This window comes from Lissotriton vulgaris, chromosome 3_1 (assembly GCF_964263255.1).
Source record: "Lissotriton vulgaris chromosome 3_1, aLisVul1.2, whole genome shotgun sequence".
NCBI classification, from domain to species: Eukaryota; Metazoa; Chordata; class Amphibia; order Caudata; family Salamandridae; genus Lissotriton; species Lissotriton vulgaris.
In genome coordinates this window covers 187,732,428-187,746,865 of record NC_141689.1, presented here as the reverse complement: position 1 = coordinate 187,746,865, position 14,438 = coordinate 187,732,428, and the positions used below count along the sequence as shown (strand labels likewise).

Here is a 14,438-nt window from a genome sequence, read left to right as displayed (position 1 = left end):
TAGGTAGGGCTGAATGTAAAAAGTGGATTGTACCATTTTAGCATGTTGAACAGATGGTTTGCCTGCTTCAGAGAGAAGCCTTAAATTGTCCAAATGTCCCAGGGCCAGAACTTTTAACTAATTTTTCGAAAGTTCACTGATCTTTTCAGGAGTGGAATAGTATTTCTCTAGCCCTAGGTCAATAAAAAAGTTCTTACTGTAGGCTAGCCATTTTATTTTTAGAGCAAGGTCTAGTGTCATAGCATCTGTTACTATTAGCTTGGTAAGAGCGTTTTTTTCCGAAGTCCAGATGTGGCGCCATAAAAGTAAAGGTTGTATTCTTGCTAGATCCTCGATGTATGGGACGCCTAGTTCAACATGGCATGCATACGTTGAGGATCGCTTTGGGGCCATCAGGAGAAATCTCAAAAAAGCGTTCTCTGCAATCTGTAGGGCTGAGACATCCATATGTCCCCATACGCCAGCCCCATATAGAGCTGTTGACTGGCATTTGGCTCTATATATTGCTAGTAATTCCAGGGGTGGTCGTTTTCCCAATTTTTGCGAGAAGGACACCAGAGCTGCTATGGCTCTCTTAAAGCAGTATTTCTTTGCTTCTACTGCCGCTTTCCAGGACAATTTATCATCTATTGTAATGCCCAAGTAACAGTATTCAGATGTAAACTCTATTTTTTGGTTTTTGAGAATTAGATCTTTAGGGTGTTTCCTCCCTGTGCCTGCCGTCATCACGAAAGTCTTTGTCACATTTATGTGGAGGTCAAGGCTGCCCATAAATAGGGAATATCTGGTAAGTACCTTCTGGAGTTCGCGAGGAGTCCGTGCCAGCAGGACGGCGTCATCCGCATAGAATAGAGCGCTAATCGGGCGATGTTTTGCCTGTGGGAGGTCCTGGGCACCCTTCAAAAGCTCAACCTCCAAGTTGTTAGTATAGAGGGAGAATAAGAAAGGTGCCAAGACACATCCTTGTCTGACTCCACGCTCCACACTAAATGACGCCGACAGCTCGCCCTTTCTACCAAAACGGACTCTGGCAGAAGGTTTCGAATACAGTTCTCTCTGAAAGTTCAGGAGTGGCAATTCTACCCCCATTTGTGAGAGCACTTACCAAAATTTGGAGTGTGAAACACCATCGAACGCGGCAGATAAGTCCACGTAAACCATGTAGAGTTTATCTTGTTTTGCGTATAAGTATTTCCCCATAATGATAGAAAGATTTAGAGCCTGTTCCACTGTTCCAAAGCCTTCCCGGAACCCAAATGAATTAAAAATAATTACCAATTAATGAAAATGAATTACCAATTAAAAACAAATCATTATCAATGAATAAAAATGATTACCAATGAATAATTAATTGTCAATTAATTATCAATACATATAAGTAAAAATAAATATTTACTTTATTACAATTAAATTACTATCCACCCAATTTCCCTATAAACCCACAACCCGCTCCAAATGATAAATTATACAATTACCATAATTAACAAATAATAAAAATGAATTACCAGTTAATAAAAAGTAATTACCAATTAATAATGAATTATCAAGTAATTAATTATCAATACATGTAAATAAAAATAAATATTAACTTTATTACAATTAAATTACTTCCCACCCTATTCCCTTATAAACCCACAACCCCGTCCAAATAAATAATACAATTAACATAATTATCAATAAATCAATTAATGCCAATAATTACCAATTCTAAACAATTAATTACCAATTAATTTGATATTTATTTGATATTTATGGGTATTTATAAAGCGCATACATTCGCTCCGAAAGGAGCATGTTGGCGCTATGCTTGCGTGCAGTAGATGAATGAAAGGTGATACGTGGTGAAAAAACTGGATCTAGATGGCTGCCAATACAGGGGTGTCTGGTTGTTGGTACACCCATGTCTTAAGGAGTTTTCTAAAAAGGCTCTCCTTTTCAATTAATCTAAGGTTGACAGGTAGGTTGTTCCATGCCCTAGCTGCCAGAACAGTGAAGGTTTTCCCACCCCTAGTTTTGTACTTAAATCTTGGAATTGTGATGAGATTTGTACCAGAGGATCTCAGACATCGCAAGGGTTGTAGCGTGTGAAGCGATTTGCAAAGTAATGGGGCCCTGTGTTTTTCATGGATTTGAAAACAGTAAGAAGAAGTTTAAAAATAATTCTTTTGTGTAATGGTAACCAGTGGAGGGAATTCAGCGCCGCTGAAGCTGATGACCTTCTGGGGAGTCCCAGAACCAATCTAGCAGCTGCATGTTGTATGCTCTGCAACTTTCTAAGGGTGGACTTTTTCACTCCAGCCATTAATCCATTGCAGTAATCAAGTTGGGAGAGTATTAAAGCTACCGCGACTGATTTTCTAGCTGCAATGGGGAGGAAATCAAAGAATTTTTTTAAAGATTTAATAAGTCCAAAACAACTTCCAGCAGTGATCCTGACGTGGTCATCGAAAGAAAGAGATGAATCGAATTGCACGCCCAGGTTCCGTGCTGAAGATACCTCACTGGGTGGGGCCTCAGATCCTATGGGCCACCAATCTTTCGGGCAGAAAGATAGATCTTTACCCAGCGGTATGATTTCAGTCTTGGCACTATTGCATCTTAGATGGTTTTTGTTAAGCCACTGAAAAACATCAGAGAGACAATTTTGGAATCGCAAATCTGCGTCCGTACACTTTTTGTCAATAGTGACGACAAGTTGTGTGTCGTCAGCGTATGACGTGACGAGGATCCCATGAGATTTTATCACAGCGAGAAGGGGAGCCATGTAGATGTTAAAAAGAGAGGACTTAATATGGACCCCTGGGGCACTCCTGATGTGATGGGTTTCTCGCTGGATAGATAGGGACCCAAAGACACAGTCTGGGACCTGTTAGATAGGAAAGATTTAACCCATGCCAGGACTGTGTCTGTCACGCCGATCTCTCGCAGTCTGTTGATCAGGATAACATGCTAGATAGTGTCGAACGCTGCTGTTAGATCATGCAGGATGAGGACGGCTTGCCTTCCCTCATCCTGCAAGAACTTGATGGAGTCAGCTAGTTCGATCAAGGCTGTTTCGGTGGAGTGACCGGAACGAAATCCCGACTGTTGAGGATGCAGGATGTTGTGGGTCTCCACAAATGTTTTTAGCTCTCCATGTACTAACTGTTCCGTGATCTTACCAAGGACAGGCAGTAGTGAAATGGGGCGCATGTTGGTGAGATCAGTAGGAGATTTGTTCTGCTTCTTCATCAGGGGCTTCACAATAGCCTTCTTCCAGTCGTTGGGCACTATCCCGGACTCAAGAGATTCATTAATGATGGTGTTAATGTGGGGATTAACTGCATCGATCAGGTGATGCAGGATGCTAGGAGGGCAGGAGTCGGTGGGGGCTCCTGATTTGCACATAAAGTGCTCTTGCAGCCTCATCATACAAATTTATATTTAATTTACTATAATTAAATTACTTTCCAACCCATTCCCCTATAAACCCACAACTCGCTACGGAATTAAATTACGCAAAAATTAAATTACATAACCTTCATTACTTAAAAAAAATTAAACGTACATTACAAAATTAATACATAATTTTAATACACATACTACCATACATACAACTAAAAAAAAAATGATATTATGGAAATCGATATTTTTTATTCGATATTATGAAAATCGTTATTTCATACCCCAAATTCGATATTCTGACTAACTATATTTTGGTAATTCGATATTCTGGGCTGTCTATATTTTTAATTCGATATTTTGGGCAGTCTATATTTTGGATTCGATATTTAGGGTGGTCACCTTCCGCCACAACTGTGAAGCCCTCCAGACATGTAGGTCTACATGTTTGTAGTAAATGTGGGTAAGACGGGGGCATAGCTGCAAAATGGAGATTACTTATAGATAAATTGGAGCAGCTGCAGGTTTAGGAATAAAGAGGGGTGTAGGGATTGATATACAAAAGCAAACATTGTTACTACAGCCGAAGATGTCACAAAATATATATATATATACACTACACATGTCCTCTCACAGGTTACTGCAACACACTACCATAGAAGGTAGCGTCACTTCCTGCTCGTGACACCACTTCCGCCCTGCACGGAATCTTCGCAGGTTAGCGGTCTAGTGCTGCCGAGCCTGCTGAGTATATAGTTCTCGCCTCCAGCTCCCAGCCCCATTGACAAACGCGTCGATCTAGGCTGCGGTTGTGTGTTGTTGTGGATGCTGCTGTAAAATTTTTATTTCGCTGCTGATTTTAATAGCACGTTTGAAAAAGCATTTTAAATTGTAATTTGCACATTGTCTTTGCAACACCTCTAAGTTCTTCTCACCTGCATTTCCATTCGCTCGTGGCCCCGTTCCGCCCCGGCTCTGTGCCGTTTGTGCGGAGGGTCAGCTTGAGGAGCGTCACTTCCTGCTCGTGACGCCACTTCCGCCCTGCACGGAATCTTCGCAAGTTAGCGGTCTAGTGCTCCCTCACCTTTAGTATTTAATGGCGGTATGGAGGAAGCGCAGCGGACGAGCGCAGCGGGAGCGCCGACTTCGCGCCGAAGTCGCGCACAAGTCAAGCCCGTCTGCGCCCGTCCTCGGCCGACCAGGCCCAGGGCCTTGTCGTAATGCCCAATCTTATACTTACTCCTCCACCGACCTCCTGAGACTTAAATCCTCAGGGCCTATTCCCGCCCGCACTGTTAGGGCGGCTCAGGAATGTGGCATTCTTGTTCCATCCGATATCCTTGCATTTGAATCCCTTCACGACCCCCCCCAAGCCCCTTCCCCTGCACTGTCGCCGACTTCCGCCTCCTTACTCATCTACTACCTTAATACCCGTCCCCTCATTCGCCACCAGCTTGAGATATTTCAACTGTTGCATCAGAGCACCATCGATATCCTTCTCCTAGCCAAAACCTCGATCACCGAGGACTCAGCCCCTGACATCCTCGCAGCAATCCCTACGGGATACTACATTATGCAAGCCAACCGGCCCGCTGGGAAGACGGGCGGCGTGGTGGCGGCTATCATCCGCTCTGAACATAAATTCTCTGAGGTCACTGTGACATCTATTCCTAAAACTGAATGCTTAGCTCTTAAATTTTCTTCTGCTAAGTCATCCTTTATTTGTGTTATCGTCTACAGGCCCCCTGAATATATGCCTCTCTTCCCCCAACTTTTCAGCGATTCTATCGCTCAACTTGCGATCAATCATGCCAATATCTTGGTTATTGGCGACTTCAATTATTGGCCTTCTGCTGCCCATGAAAGCCAATCCTCCTCGGAATTCACTGACCTCTTAACTAGCATGAACTTTTCCCAGCACGTCCACACCCCTACCCACCACAAAGGCCATATCCTTGACCAAGTCTGGACGTCCAATCTCGACATCTCCCCTCCCGCTGTCCTCCCCTGCTCCTGGTCCGATCACAGCCTCATCTCCTTTCAACTGCATCTTCATACTTTGTGCCCCCCCCCCCTTGCTAAGAATCTCTTGGCTCGTAACTGGAAAAGGGCAAATCTGCCTGACTTTCATGCCATACTGGCCTCCACTGCACCCACGTCATCGAACTCGCTAGGGGATCAGGCTGATCATCTTGATGAATGGCTACGTCTTGCAAGCAACAAAGTTGCCCCTTTAAAAAAAATCAAAGCTAAGCGCCCTCACGACGCACAACGGTGGTTCACGGAGCAACTCAAAGCGGATAAACTTGCTCTGCGGTAAGCTGAACGCCGTTGGCGCCGCAACTACGACCCGCAGCTCAAACTCGTCTATGCTGACTCTCTAAAGTCTTATAAAAAATCGATTCTCACAGCTAAAACGGCCTACTTTTCTCAAAAAATAATGGACTCTAACAACAAAACCAAGGAGATCTTCTTAATTGTCAACGAGCTTTCCCTGCCTGATAGGGTCACCCTCCAACCCCAGCCAACCCAAACCCTGTGCGACTCTTTAAACTCTTACTTTATCGATAAAATCATAACCATAAAAAACAATATCCCGACCCCTGCATCCCCTCTTCCTCCTCCCCTTCTCCCCAGGAACACCAGCATCCTGACGGAGTTTCCTCCAATCTCCCTACAAGAATTCACCTCTCTTCTTCTCAAAGTTAGCTCAGGGTCTCCTAACGACTGCTGCCCCCCTCAGATCTTGAGAGAAGCCTTCCTTGCTTGTCTGGACCCCCCACTCGCATTGCTTAATAACTCTCTTGCTACTGGGGAGGTCCCTCGCTCTTTCAAACAAGCAGCCGTTCTACCCATCTTAAAAAAATCCGACGCGGACCCCACAATCCTAAGTAATTATTGACCCATCTCCCTACTCCCTTACTTAGGAAAGATCTTGGAGACTTATGTCACCCGCTGCCTGAGTTCCTTTATAGAGAAATCCTCCTTCCTGGACCCCCAACAAGCTGGTTTCAGACCCCTCCATTCCACTGAGGCGGTCATAGTAGCAGTCATGGACGCCCTCAGGAAAGGTGCCGACAATAACATCTCTCAGGCCCTTGTCCTTTTAGACCTCTCGGCAGCATTCGACACGGTCGATCATGCCATCCTGATCGACCGTGTCCACAATGCCGGCATCCAGGGGGTGGCCCTTAACTGGCTCAGATCATTCCTCGACCAGCGTTCACAAGCTGTTCACCTGTCCACCTTTTCTGCACCTTACACATCCCTCACCTGTGGTGTCCCACAGGGTTCTGCACTATCCCCCCTTCTATTTAATTTGTATCTGCAACCCCTATTAGCTTCCCTCCGCAATTCCCCGGTCACAATTTTCAACTACACGGACGATCTTCAGTTAATTTTTCCCATTGGTTCCTTTCCTTCCTCCCGTCTCAATTTTCAGTCCATCATGCTGACCATCGCAGAGTGGATGTATCACAGCCAACTAAAATTGAACCCCACAAAAACTGAGCTCGTACTTATGGGGGGCCCCACTAATCCGTGGAATACCACCTTCTGGCCAACATCCCTGGGTACGACACCCACTCCAGTGAGCACAGTGAAGAGTCTGGGGGTGATTATTTCTGAAGACCTCTCGATGAGACCACAAATCAACTCAGTCACCTCATCCTGTTTTTTCCATCTTAGGCGGATTCGCAAAATCAGCAGGTTTCTCACCAGGGATGCCCTGATTCAAGTCATCATCGCTCTCATCACCTCCAGGCTCGACTACGCCAACATGCTGTATGTGGGGATCCCCGCATGCCACCTCCACCGGCTGCAGCTGGTGCAGAACCAGGCCGCCCGCCTGATCTTCCGCCAGCCTAAACATCAGCATGTCACTCCCCTTCTCCGTAGTCTTCATTGGCTCCCTGTCTCCAAGCGCTGCACCTTCAAGCTGGCATGCTCAGTTTTCAAGGCCCTCTCTGATGCAGCCCCTGCCTTCATCTCATCTGTCTTGACAAGCCACATCCCCCTCAGAGCTCTTCGCTCAGCATCTCTCAACCTCCTCGTGGTCCCCAACTTCAAACGCAAAAAGCACAGTGGTTTGAGTTTCTCTGATCTGGCCCCCTCCACTTGGAACTCCCTGTCACCCACACTTCGTTTATGTCCCAGTTACGACTGCTTTCGCAGAATACTAAAAACCCTGCTATTCCAGTCTGCTTACGAATAACCCCCTCACCCTTGATCACTGTACTTGTCAAGAGCGCCATGAAACCGTTGGTGAAAGTGCGCGGCATAAATAATTTTAACGTAACGTAACGTTTAACGTAACGTAATGGAAGTAGGGACTTAGAATAACACCACAAGAAGTTATCTTAGCTAATCAAAACTGGCTCCAACGTCTCTGGTGCTTCCTCGCTCATCAAAAGGTGGTATACAAAATAAGTGGAGATGCAATTCAGTAACAAAATGTGGAACTCGCGGGTATGCTATCTAAATTAGGATAATAGAGGCCTCTACTGTCCTACAAGATTACGAGGTCGAGGTTTATTGAACATTGGCCACTAGGCGCTAGTGCAAATGCAGTATGCCTGAAAAGGAAGAGGGGTTGGAACATGGTCTGGCAGAACTCATGCACTCAATGACTGTCACTGGAGGTGGGGGAAGGGGAAGGGCCAGAGGGCAGAGGGGAATGTCTTGTGGGGTCCCTCAGGGTTCACCCCTGAGTCCTACCCTTTTTAATGTGTATGTCACACCCATCATCCATCTGATTAGTTCCTTTGGTTTCTCAGTATGCTAATACATTGATGGCACCCAGTTAGTTGCGTAAGTCTCCTCATACGTAGAAAAGGCAGCACCCAAGTTTAATGCATGCATGACTGATATTGCTCAATGGATGATCCAGAATTTTTGAAAACTCAACTGTAATAAAATGGAGGCACTGTTATTCGGTACCAGCAATACCCTCTAAAACAATTCCTGGTGGCTGCAAAGTCTAGATTTCTGCCAATTCCAGTTTAGAAGGCTGGAAATTCGGGTGTGGTGTTTGACAAACTTACTTTTGTTGACCACTCTAATCAGGTAACATCTTCCTGTTTGTTAATGTTAAAAGATTTAAAAATAAATCTTACCATATCTTCCGCTTGATCTTAGGAAAACAGTGATCTTGGCACTGGTCATTTCAAAGATTGACTACTTTAATGCCTTACTGGAGGGACCCCAGTCTTGAGTCTTGAAAAAACTTCGACTCTTCAAAATACAGCCGTAATAGTTCTATTTAATCTCCCCAAATTCTGTTGGGTATCGAAATGCAACACAGAACTCTACTGGCTCCCTCTTACACGTTTCCAATTTAAAGTTCTTTGTTGGGTCCATATAGGACTTTACCAAAATGGTCCATGCTTTCTTCAAGATACTTTTAAATGGTACTCAGCCATGAGAACGCTATGGTGAAGCGCAGCTAACAAAGTACAAGTGCAGAGAATAAAGAAAGAAAACTGGGGTGGAAGAACATTTTCCTACTCAACCTCTAAATGGAATGAACTGCCCGACCATTTGAAATCTCAATCCAACCTTTCAAAATTCAGACTATTTAAAATATATAGCAGGTTTTTCAGGAAAATTAGACTCACTGCCAGTGTTTAGTATTTTCTGGATACTAGTGCCAAGATACCAACTGGTATTAACGCGCTTTACAAGACCATTATGACATAACATAGCAAATATTTAAGGTATAGAAGAAAGACCATATAATTTGCTAAAAATAGCATGTGTGTAAAAAAAAATTGGACACAAGTAGTCAAGATTAGAACATTAACGACTAAACCAGGTGCACTGTCACAACGCCAGACGATCTGGCCAGTGTAGAAAGGTAAGGGTGTTTTGTTTGGGAGTCTCCACGTAAATATTTACCTTTGCAGCCGACATTCCCTTAGTGATGGAACAAACTCCTCCTTTATCCTGGGTAAGAAAAGAACAGAAAAGGAGATGTCTTACTTGAACTGTTTGCAGCTTGTCACTTCCTTCAGATATAGATCTCATACAGCTGGTCAGTTTCCACTGCTCAGTAAGTAGTTAGATTTGAATCTTCATGCTGTATATCACCAGAGCTCTGGGACACAAATATTGAACAATGGCCTGACAGTGCATCAAATTGGAAGTAAGTACTCTTACCTGTTACTATTCTTACCTGCAATGTGAATTCCCCTTGCTGTATCACTATTTCAGATTTCTAGAGGGCTGTGCAAAAGTTTGTCAAAAAATGAATCGTAGGGTGTGTGGCCAAGATGGCAGGCGTAAGAGATACCCGACATGCTCCTCCCTTTCCTGGTGTGCCAGAAGAGGAGAGGTATGAAGCCTCAATGTCCAGGCCTCAGGGTGGCTCCATGTGCCTGCCATGGTTGTTTTGCGTGAGGGGACTCTGAGCAGGCGTGCAACGCCCATAGGGCTGGAAGGGCTTCAGCCCCCCTGTCGTGTGCCTCAGCCTGGGCTGCTGCAGCTCGAGCTGCTGTGGGCTCGGCTGGGCAGTGTCAGGAGTCTTACCTCCGGCACCTGAGTTTTTCACAGGTCCTGAAAGACCATTTGCATTTTTTTATACGTTTGTAAACTGTTTAACAAGGCTTAGTTTTTTTCTGGTTTTCATACCCCCTGGGCCCCCACTCTGCCTATTCTAGTGGTCTTCAAACCTTTTAATACTGTGCCCCTCCTCACCCGCCCAGTGGAAAAAAAACATCGCCCGTCTTAGAATCTCCACATTTATTCTAATAAAAGGACACCAATATAATGAGCTGGCAGCCCTAATCATAAGACTGGAAGTTTGTTGCAGGATGAGAACATTATTTATTTCCTCCACCCTCGATCCATGAACAGGGCCGGACTGGGAACGCAAATGGGACCTGGCAATTGAGTATGACCGGCCACAAGGGAGGGAAAGGGCCCTGGTGAAGGGGCGTTAGGGTTGCGCATGGAAAAGACTGAAGCTGCTTTTTGTACAGGGGCTGATACTGCAGCACTGCTGCAAAACTGCCCCCCTGTGCCAAATACGGCCCCACCGGTCCAAAAAGGGCACCACCCTTCCGTCCCACTGAGAAATGCCCGGTGCCCGCTACGTCCAGTCCTGCCCTGTCCCTGAATAATGCCACAATAGCAATAGTTTAACTTATATCTGAAATCCTATGCCATCCCTCAATAACATGCTGAATAACTTGAAGTGTCTGGGAATGCACCCTGCATTCAGTCAACTTACTCCTCATTCTCGCCCTTCACTTCCACATTCACCCAGCACTCACAGCAATCACAATGCACTCACACTGATCGCATGCACTCACACTATTCACCTTGTGCTCACCCTGACCACACCACACTTATGCCACTCACCATAAACTCACAGTTCTCTCTCCACTTACCCTGTGGTCACATAAGCACACTGCTCACTCTGCACTCACAGTGATCACTCACAATGCACTTGCACTGTTCACCCTGTATCTCACCCTGCAGTCACACGAGCACCCTACTCACCCTGCAATCAATGGACACTTCACTCACCTGTCCCTTCAGTGCTCACTCTGCAATCACACTCAAACAAGCTTATCAGTAAACAACATTCATTTGTCCCACTCTGCACTTACATCTGCACCCAAATTCATATGGTCACCTAACTCACTCTGTAGTCACTCCTCTCACCCTACTCACACACTGTTGCATCACTTACTGTGCACTCACATGGTCACTCCTGTCACCCGCAGAGGGTTAATTTGCTTGGTACAAAGAACGTGTACCAAGCAGATAAAATCAGAGTGTGAATAAACTACAATTAGCCCTATAAAATAAATGATATGTTTGTCAGAAAGGAGCTATAGAGAGATGAGGTGCTGTAGTGTAGTTCCTATTTTCCCTATAGGCCCTGCGCATTGGAATAACATAAACATCAGTGTAGACGTAGGACTGCGGTCGTCTAGGTCTCTACTGACTATGTTAGACTTAATTGGGTGTGTACCAGCTAGCTCAGAGGTCACTGGAAACTTTCTTGACTGAATAGGAAGTGATCAGCTTCTTTGGCTCAGACAAGAAGGGATTCAGTTTTCCAACAACCGCATTAACATGACAACTTTGCTCCTCAGAATAAGAGTCAATCTCTAGAGTCGTGTGAAACAATAGACAGCTATTTCACTCAGTCAGCTGTGCAGAATTACTTTCACCAGTATGCAGAGAATAGAGAGACGGGCGTTTTCAATAAAAGATATTATTTATTGAACAGTCTTCCTTCTCATGCAAGAGAAGTGAATTGCCACAATTGCAAGACTTGTTATTATAAAAAGTGCGTACAGCAAAAGGAGTATCACAAAATAATACTGTAAAAGCATAGATATGGTTTCTTAGCCATAAGATGGTTAAAATGAATAAAATATATACATTCATATATACATTTGGCTAATGTCCTCAACTGGTGCTTCTAACTACACCTACCCCAGTGTACCTGACCTAAGCCTAACACGTGGGAGGGAGTAAGTAAGTAGCAGTTTAAGTTTAAGTTGGTTTTGCCAAGGGTTTGCTTCAAGAATTCTCTCTAAGGGTTTAGTCAGCACCGTACCTCTGGAATAGAATGTTGGAGGTCTGGTATCTCCTCTCAGGACTCGATATTCCAGTTACCCGCAAGGGTAGGCTGGAAACGCCGGAGCTGGATTTTCTCGGCAGGAGAAAAGACAGCGTCTTTCTCAGCGCGTCAAGGAGGAGGGGCAGCGTCCGTGGGCTTCTCCCATCTGCTGGGCTTTCTGCAAGGGGACAGCTGATCTGCTCCAGTATTCACCACCACCGTGTTTGCTTAAGGCAACGTCAGTATTATTTATACCTGAAAGGTGCCGAGTTTGACGTAAGTTTTTGGACATAAAACGTCAATAAAGATGTCACTATGAACTGGTCATTCTTACAGTGCTTGTAGGAGTTCTATTACTAATCAAAACAAAGCAAGCAGGGCTTACCCAGGTTGCTGGGGGTTTGGTATGTCTAAAGAACTCGATGTGCTATCTAGGAATCTAAGGAAGTGACTTCTGCTATGTCATGGACTGTCATGGACTGCAGAGGCGACTTGCTGAAATATGGCTCGGATTACTATGCCCGTATAGGGATATGTATTGATTATAGCCGTATAGTGGCATGAGGTCACAATATTGATCGGGGTCCTAGATAAAACACAACATCCACTCCACGAATTTATGTCCATCAAATTACTAAAAACTAAAGCAATAAGATGCATGTGTATTCCTACCTACCCCAAAATACATTTTTGCATTTGAAATGGTGTATATCAAATCAAAAGTTTCTTTATTCGGAGTTTCAAATTTAGAAATCCATAAAAGCAATATTAATACATGATAATTTCTTTCTTTAAAAAATTTGTGATTATAAAATAATGCATACAATACAGTTTCACATATAAAAATCGTTTTCACTATTCTTTAGGAGTGCACTAGTCGAAAGGGAATTACTCACAGTTCATTTGGGGTGCTCTTATCAAACGGACGAAGATTACTTTACAAATTTTTCCTGTGTCTAAATATGCATTTCAAAAAGTTTAGTATGTGATAACAGGTAGTTTCTGTGGCTAGGAGCTGAAAACACAACATAGCAGGACGACATTGTCTGAAACCCCAAGATTTTAGCAAAGATAATAGCCACAGTTTTCGATGTTCATTATAAAATTTGCAAAACATAACTACATGTAAAGTGGATTGTGCAGACTTTTCGTCACAAGGACAAGGGGGTAGATTTGGATCCCATGCATTCATTACTGGGAATGCTATTAGTCTGTGGAATAGGTTTAATCTAAATCTTGTCAGGAGGAAACGATCAAAAATACTGATTTCAAGATTTAGGTAGGGCTGAATGTAAAAAGTGGATTGTACCATTTTAGCATGTTGAACAGGTGGTTTGCCTGCTTCAGAGAGAAGCCTTAAATTGTCCAAATGTCCCAGGGCCAGAACTTTTAACTCATTTTTCGAAAGTTCACTGATCTTTTCAGGAGTGGAATAGTATTTCTCTAGCCCTAGGTCAATAAAAAAGTTCTTAATGTAGGCTAGCCATTTTATTTTTAGAGCATGGTCTAGTGTCATAGCATCTGTTACTATTAGCTTGGTAAGAGCGTTTTTTTCCGAAGTCCAGATGTGGCGCCATAAAAGTAAAGGTTGTATTCTTGCTAGATCCTCGATGTATGGGACGCCTAGTTCAACATGGCATGCATACGTTGAGGATCGCTTTGGGGCCATCAGGAGAAATCTCAAAAAAGCGTTCTCTGCAATCTGTAGGGCTGAGACATCCATATGTCCCCATACGCCAGCCCCATATAGAGCTGTTGACTGGCATTTGGCTCTATATATTGCTAGTAATTCCAGGGGTGGTCGTTTTCCCAATTTTTGCGAGAAGGACACCAGAGCTGCTATGGCTCTCTTAAAGCAGTATTTCCTTGCTTCTACTGACGCTTTCCAGGACAATTTATCATCTATTGTAATGCCCAAGTAACAGTATTCAGATGTAAACTCTATTTTTTGGTTTTTGAGAATTAGATCTTTAGGGTGTTTCCTCCCTGTGCCTGCCGTCATCACGAAAGTCTTTGTCACATTTATGTGGAGGTCAAGGCTGCCCATAAATAGGGAATATCTGGTAAGTACCTTCTGGAGTTCGCGAGGAGTCCGTGCCAGCAGGACGGCGTCATCCGCATAGAATAGAGCGGGAATCGGGCGATGTTTTGCCTGTGGGAGGTCCTGGGCACCCTTCAAAAGCTCAACCTCCAAGTTGTTAGTATAGAGGGAGAATAAGAAAGGTGCCAAGACACATCCTTGTCTGACTCCACGCTCCACACTAAATGACGCCGACAGCTCACCCTTTGTACCAAAACGGACTCTGGCAGAAGGTTTCGAATACAGTTCTCTCTGAAAGTTCAGGAGTGGCAATTCTACCCCCATTTGTGAGAGCACTTACCAAAATTTGGAGTGTGAAACACCATTGAACGCGGCAGAAAAGTCCACGTAAACCATGTAGAGTTTATCTTGTTTTGCGTATAAGTATTTCCCCATAATGAT

General features: G+C 44.2%; 1 protein-coding gene across 1 annotated transcript in view; it reads right to left on the bottom strand.

Moving 5' to 3' along the window:
• Positions 1 to 14,438, bottom strand: part of LOC147726190 (uncharacterized) — a 606,971-nt gene that overhangs the window by 405,741 nt on the left and 186,792 nt on the right. Inside the window, exon 3 of the mRNA XM_086960284.1 lies at positions 9,277 to 9,324. Within this exon, the coding sequence (XP_086816410.1) occupies positions 9,277 to 9,291 (15 nt within the window). The 5' untranslated portion in view covers positions 9,292 to 9,324. The remainder of the gene's footprint in view (positions 1 to 9,276; positions 9,325 to 14,438) is intronic.